The sequence below is a fragment of the Agrilus planipennis genome, unplaced genomic scaffold (assembly GCF_000699045.2).
Source record: "Agrilus planipennis isolate EAB-ADULT unplaced genomic scaffold, Apla_2.0 scaffold25, whole genome shotgun sequence".
In the NCBI taxonomy this organism is placed as follows: domain Eukaryota; kingdom Metazoa; phylum Arthropoda; class Insecta; order Coleoptera; family Buprestidae; genus Agrilus; species Agrilus planipennis.
In genome coordinates this window covers 1,506,597-1,513,129 of record NW_020439112.1, presented here as the reverse complement: position 1 = coordinate 1,513,129, position 6,533 = coordinate 1,506,597, and the positions used below count along the sequence as shown (strand labels likewise).

General features: G+C 30.4%; 4 protein-coding genes across 6 annotated transcripts in view; 2 read left to right on the top strand and 2 right to left on the bottom strand.

Annotated features, from left to right (window-relative positions):
• LOC108739407 (protein FAM136A) overlaps positions 1–5,643 on the top strand; it is a 9,770-nt gene extending 4,127 nt beyond the window's left edge. Inside the window, exons 1-4 of one of the 2 annotated variants that reach the window (XM_018473310.2) lie at positions 3,011–3,069; positions 4,897–5,014; positions 5,105–5,323; positions 5,401–5,643. In XM_018473310.2, the coding sequence (XP_018328812.1) occupies positions 4,928–5,014; positions 5,105–5,323; positions 5,401–5,529 (435 nt within the window). In that variant the 5' untranslated portion in view covers positions 3,011–3,069; positions 4,897–4,927 and the 3' untranslated portion in view covers positions 5,530–5,643. Of the gene's footprint in view, positions 1–3,010; positions 3,070–4,896; positions 5,015–5,104; positions 5,324–5,400 lie in introns of those variants that run through there. The other variant, XM_025977681.1, reaches the window with a different exon arrangement.
• LOC108739374 (separin) overlaps positions 586–6,533 on the bottom strand; it is an 11,626-nt gene continuing 5,678 nt past the window's right edge. Inside the window, exons 8-10 of the mRNA XM_025977684.1 lie at positions 2,030–2,175; positions 1,746–1,892; positions 586–1,478 (exon numbers count right to left, since the gene is read on the bottom strand). Of these exons, the coding sequence (XP_025833469.1) occupies positions 1,444–1,478; positions 1,746–1,892; positions 2,030–2,175 (328 nt within the window). The 3' untranslated portion in view covers positions 586–1,443. The remainder of the gene's footprint in view (positions 1,479–1,745; positions 1,893–2,029; positions 2,176–6,533) is intronic.
• Positions 2,512–4,981, top strand: LOC108739419 (iron-sulfur cluster assembly 2 homolog, mitochondrial). The gene is made up of 3 exons (XM_018473322.2): positions 2,512–2,805; positions 2,874–3,069; positions 4,897–4,981. The coding sequence occupies exons 1-2, from the start codon at positions 2,549–2,551 to the stop codon at positions 3,049–3,051; spliced, it is 435 nt and encodes a 144-aa protein (XP_018328824.1). The 5' UTR covers positions 2,512–2,548; the 3' UTR covers positions 3,052–3,069; positions 4,897–4,981.
• On the bottom strand, positions 3,215–4,505 carry LOC108739390 (protein phosphatase 1 regulatory subunit 21). Of its 2 annotated transcripts, XM_018473276.2 has the most exons (4): positions 4,358–4,494; positions 3,997–4,305; positions 3,742–3,942; positions 3,224–3,684 (listed from the first exon to the last, which is right to left on the bottom strand). In XM_018473276.2, the coding sequence occupies exons 1-4, from the start codon at positions 4,418–4,420 to the stop codon at positions 3,298–3,300; spliced, it is 960 nt and encodes a 319-aa protein (XP_018328778.1). In that variant the 5' UTR covers positions 4,421–4,494; the 3' UTR covers positions 3,224–3,297. The 2 variants fall into 2 exon arrangements, with proteins under 2 accessions (XP_025833463.1, XP_018328778.1); XM_025977678.1 differs by having other exon boundaries at positions 3,215–3,942; positions 4,358–4,505.

Sequence of the window (6,533 nt, the reverse complement as noted above, 5' to 3'; positions counted from 1 at the left end):
TTTATTTATTTAAATACTAAAGAATGATAATACAATGAAGATACATTTATTATTTACAAATATAATTTACATTTATTATAACAAAGTTCAAATTTATTTCAAATAACAACAATACATCAATATAAACAAAATATCTAAGATATAATACATTCTAACGACTTATAAAAGTTATAAATAAAGTACCTGTAAGAGAGACAAGAAAATCAAAAATATTTCAAAGAAAATACAATTATTATACATAAACTGTCATACCATTATTATTTAAATGCAAGATAAGGGAGAAAAAAGCCTCCCTAACCTTCTGTGGCCTCCGCATCTCCCCTTATAGCCACCCTATCCACCCAAACGCACATAAATTTTGAAAGCGTAAACAAATAATTCATTTAATTTAACAATTATACCAAAAAATTAATTTAGAAACATTTTAAATTTTATACCTAAGTTATGATTATAAAGATATAACAGTTTATGTAGTAAAAAACAAAATACCTGTAAGAGAAAGACAAGAAAACACATGAAATTTCAAAGAAAATACAATAAAAAGCAAAAAATACGATGTCTTCAGTCTTCTTCGGTTACCTGAAAGCGAATAGTGCAATTACAAGGACTAACGACAAATTGGTAGAGAAGATCGGACAGATTTCGCCAAGGCAAGCTGGGCCGTCGCCTATAGCTCCTATTCCAAATAACCCACTATACCCTGTCTGAAAGGAAGTAACGCTAGACTCGCGAAAAGTGTAGCTGGACAAGATCGTGGAACACAGCAAGATCTATAAAATTCATAGATTCATAAATAATTGTCAATTTATGTTGCGGATATATAGATAACCATGAAGAAAAAACCTATAGAGTGTAGAAGAAAAAGCAATTAACCGAGTCAACATTAATTATTTTACGTCTGTTCTTACTATAAATATTCTTCCTCATTTCTCTAGAATCTTTAATCGATATTCTCTTGAATCTTTGTTCTCTATGAACTCTCATCATAGAGTCAACAAATGTAGTGGCGCTATAAGCGCTAATTTGATTTTTTCAGAAAAAAATTAGATAAACTGAAATTTTGTAATACATCCAATTCTAACAAAATAGCGGGTGGTTCGGTGGTTCGACATTCTATTAACAAAAAAAGTAATATGCTTCTTTCTTAACGTCTGCTGTGAGTATAAATTCACAAAGTTTTCTTAATGGTTTTGTAAAGCAGACAACCTAATGATACGATATAAAATAAGAACAAAAGAAACTACCAATCAGATTACAAATTGTTTTAAACCTTACAGAAATAGGTATTACCACCAACCGTTAGAGGCCACCATGAAAAGCCTCGACATAAATGTGTACGAAACTACACAAGTTTTTTAAAAATCGGCGGTGTTATTTGTCTTACCTGGTCAGTAAAGCCATTTTCCTCGAAGAAGTTGCTGAAAAACTGAAGTATTCTAATTCCTATGTAGTACAATTCTCCTTTTTTGAATGAGTTGCTAAAAGTATCAAATTTAGGACAAATATTCTCCCTTTTTCTTAATTAAAATTTCGTTTATCTTGACATAACTGACATAAAAAAATTCTGCTTCATTAATTTAATTTATTATATAATTGTTTTTTTAGGAAAAAATGTTTTTTTTTAAATTGAAATGTACAAAAATTCATCAATTAATACAAAATTTTAAAACCTATTGATACATTGTATACAAAAATATTGCTGGTCAATAAAATAAAAAGAATATGATAATTTAATTTCTATGTACCTATCTTAACTGGCAATCCTCTAACAACAAACGAAGCCTTTGTAGTGAAATACTTGGGCGCTTTTCGAGACATGCTCAATGCTTTCAGAAGTTCGGGTTCATGTTTAGTAAAGTACTTTGGCACGTTTTTTTGTTCATTCGGTACAACTGTAAAATATAAATATATTTCTTCTTTATAATAAAGTACGTTTACAAAATATGCATTGGCATTAGGACTTGTGAACGTTTAAAATCAGTTTATGCTGTGTACTAACACTAATTAAAAAAAGAAGCATTTTACCTACCTGTTTCGCCTCTCTCCCATCTTCTCTGGTCAATTTGTTTCCAATGATGTGGAGCCTCTGATGGAATCCATAAACTTAGAAAATCGGCACAGAGAATATCTGTGTCTGTATCTGTTACTTCCCACAATGCCCCGACAACACATGGACTAGAATAAATGTAAAATCATTAGACAGACAATAAAATAATTGCCGACATTTTTAGATATTCATATCCTAAATAAAAAGGAAAAGAATTATATTAATATGTCACAGTTAATTGTCTTAGCAATTACTAATGCTTCTGACTTGTTTGGCACAGTTATAGAAAATTTATACTGTATCAATTTCAGGTGAAACATTCAAAAATTAATAAACTTTCACAGACAGGAAACAGTCGAAAAGTGTAATCTGAAATTTAAATATAGAATATCGGGTTCGAATGGGGACTCTAGCTGAATATTTTTTCTTNGATTGATCCGACTTAACCTCAAAGATGTTTTGTTTTTGTGTTGTCTATCAAAATTTTATTAATTAAGAATAATGTCGCAGACTAAATTGATTAATTTTTTAACAAGAACCATGGTAAATAATTTAAAAAGTTGTCGTTATATCACAGATACTGTAGTTAAACCGTTACAAAACGTGAAAGCTGAGTTAAGTATAACCGATAGATGTGCATCAAGAATCAAGAAAATCGCGGATAAAGGTGCATATCTACGTATAGCTGTAGAAGGAGGTGGCTGTTCTGGTTTTCAATACAAATTCGACTTGGACACCAAAATAAATGAAGATGACAAGTATGATATTTTGTATTTTTCTTCTGATAAACGGTATAGCTTAACTAAGTACACTGTTGTCTTTTAAGGACATTTGAAAAAGATGGTGCAAAAGTAATAATTGATAGTGTGTCTCTGGATTTTGTCAAAGGGGCCACTGTAGATTATCAAGAAGAACTTATTCGGTCTTCTTTTAAAATTGTCAATAATCCATTAGCTGAGCAGGGATGTTCTTGTGGTGCATCATTTGCAGTAAGATTGGACTGATCATTCATAGTCATGAAGGTTGTAAATAAATTATTTATTTTATTATAATAAAAATAGTATAGTGGTTAAAGCATAACCTTTTTTCAAAGATTTTTTTAAAAATGCAGAGCTATTTTAGTATTTGGTTTATTTTCAAGACAAATACTGTACAATTATGCATTCACAGACTTATCACTTAAAACAAGATATATACAGGTCTAATTAAAATGTTGATTATATGTAGAATATTTTATCAAAAGGAATGCTTTATTTTTTAATTGTCAACTTATGTTTTAAAAGTTGTACTTCATCACTTAGTTTTGTGATTTTCTCATTTTGGGCTGCAAGATGTTCTGTCATAGCATCCAACTGAGACTTATAGTTTTCTTCTGTAGTATTTAATTCTTCAATGCGCTTCTCTAAAACTACATTGTTTTCATTATTTTCAATTACAATTCCTTCAAGCCTTGAAGCAAGTGCTGCATTTTCTGCCCAAAGGCTGCTAGCTTCTGATTGTGCTAACTGTTTCAGTTCAAAAATTTCTCTTATTTGGTTCTCATAATATTGGGTTAGCTGCCCATTGGATTCTGGCTTAGCTCTTAACACCTCACATTCATTTTTCCATCTTTCTGCCTCTGTTTGCCAGTAATTGATCTGAAACATATTAAATGTATTAGTTGCTGCCCCCACAAAAATGGTAAACTGACCAACCATTTTTGCATCACCTTGCCCTAAATGTTGCTGCTTTTGTACAAAAGTAGTTTCATCTTTTTGATTTCTTTCAAATTTCTCAATTTCCTTTAAATGCTTTTCATTATTACTTTTTATTTCTAGTTGCATTTCTGCAACTTTCTTCTCTAAGGAAAAGATTTTCTCTTTGTTATTTTGGATTTCTATTTCCTTGTCTGCCATCTAAAAATAGTTGCCGTTATGAATTGTCAAATATAAACAAAACAAAATTATTACAGCACTCATCAACTGAGCATTTTCTAAAATTTTTTTTTGTAATTCCTCATCAAAAACGCTTAACGTGGGTAAATTTGAAACTTCCGAATTTTTTGTTTTACTTTTTTTGCCGCTGTTATTGCTTTGCAGGTCTTGCTGTAGTACTGCAATACGTTTCAGAAGTTGCTCATTACGAAAGGTCAAACTATCCATTTCTTGATCATGTTTACGAAGCTTTTGTTCACATTCTTTAATTACTTCTCGTAATTCCAAAGTCTTAGCTTGTTCGTCCAGTACTGCTTTTTTTAGAACTGTAACTTGGGATCTTGCCTGAAAAGACAAATTCAATAATACAATGAAATGTACGCAAGATTATATTTACTTTGGAATACTCAGAAGCAAGTTTTTGATACTTTATTTCTAATTCTGTTGCAGCAGTCTCCATTGAACAAAGTTATTCCTATAACTAAAATTCTAAAACAACTATTCCATTTTCCTTAGTTTCTAGGTTAACTTCATCATTGACATTATCTTTGATTTGTTACGTTCTTTATGTTGGTATACATTATTTAAAATGATTGGTATTACTGATATTAAGGTATCAATAAGAGCTGTTTACAAACCCGGTGACTAATTTTGCAACAAAAAATTAATTAATTAAATATAAATTTAACAAAAGCTAAATTTGACTACTTAATTTCTAGTAAACTAATTTTAAAATAGCATATAGGAATAGCTAAATAACAGTTATCTGAAAGTAAATGTCTGTCAATGGTGTGTTGGTGTGTTTAACCACAGCAATATTCAGTGTAGTGTAGGTTAAAGTTTTAATTCACGTGCTGCGTAACATAGCTGTGCATATGAGTTTTAATTAGTAAATTTTACATATCATAGGAATCTCTAAAGTAGTTTTGTCTGCAGGGCGTAAAATTATATACGATCTTGTAACAAAATGGTTGAACAGCAGAGGCAGCGAGTTGAACAGGAAATGAGCAATTTAGTAAATGAAATTGATCGTGATTATCTCAGAAAGATGCAGGTAATAATAGTAAAAGAAAGGCTTCAGGAATTTCTTTTCTAAAAAGAAAGCTATCCTTATTTGAAGTATTATTTTAGGGCAATTTTTTAGGCAGACATGCATAGATGCGCCATAAAATGTTGTGAAAATGATTCTTATAGCGTTGAGAAAGTGCAACGGTGTGTTGAAACATGTTCACTGCCCCTTCAAAACGCACAAAACTATGTCCAAAAAGAGCTTGAACAGTTACAGAGTAGACTGCAACGATGTGTTATGGATTGTAACGATGAAATTAAAGATAAAATGGGTCCGAATCCATCAGACAGTGAGGTAAATTTACCCTATTATTTATTTCTTTTTTACAGCTTTGCGTTAGTTTCTTATTTATGATAACGTTTCTTTTATAGATTGAAAAGTTTACAAACATGTTTGAAAAATGTGCAGTTAAATGTGTTGATAAGCATTTAAACATAATACCGCAAACAACAAAGGCAATAAAGACAGTTCTTACAAAAGGAATGGAAAAGAGGAGTTAATATGAGTTGTTAACTAAATGTAGAGGAGAATATCAAAGTGTTACCTGTAGTATCACAAACTGTTATTAATTTAATGTTTGAGAGTATCAAATAAACACCAAAACTTCCTTCAAATCTGCCTAATTTCAATTTCCAACTATATCTTAATAACTTTCTTCCTTTTAATACCTTTTCCTTATATAGTTCAGTGATCATGATCACACAGAAAATTGTGGATTTGCTAAATATTCTGAATGTACCATGTGTTTAAAAAATGATCGTCTTTTCAGAAAATGTTCTAAGGAACTATTAACACATCATGTGCTCAGTAAGTAGAACAACTTGAAAATGTATATTTTATAAATTTGCAATTTACATTAATGTCTTATAAGAGATATATATATTTGAACACATTTAGTAGCAAAAAGGACCCCTCATAACTCAATATGGCCTCCACATCTCCCCCTATAGTAGAGCAATAGGCAACTGCCCAGCTTGCCTTGGCGAAGTCTGTCCGATCTTCTCTACCAAAGCTATTAGTATTTGTCGTTAGTCCTTGTAATTGCACTATTCGCTTTCAGGTAACCGAAGAAGACTGAAGACATCGTATTGTTTGCTTTTTATTGTATTTTCTTTGAAATTTCATGTGTATTCTTGTCTTTCTCTTACAAGTATTTTGTTTTTTAGTGCATAAACTGTTATATCTTTATAATCATAACTTAGGTTGATATTTAAAATGTTTCTAAATTGATTTTTTGGTATAATTGTTAAATTAAATTAATCATTTGTTTACGCTTTCAAAATTAACGCGCGTTTGGGTGGATAAGGTGGCTATAAGGGGAGATGCAGAGGCCACAGAATGTTAGGGAGGCTTTTTTCTCCCTAATCTTGCATTTAAATAATATTAGTATAACAGTTTATGTATAATAATAAATTGTATTTTCTTTGAAATTTTATTGATTTTCTTGTCTCTCTTACAGGTATTTTATTTTTAACTTTTATAAGTCGTTAGAATGTATTATATC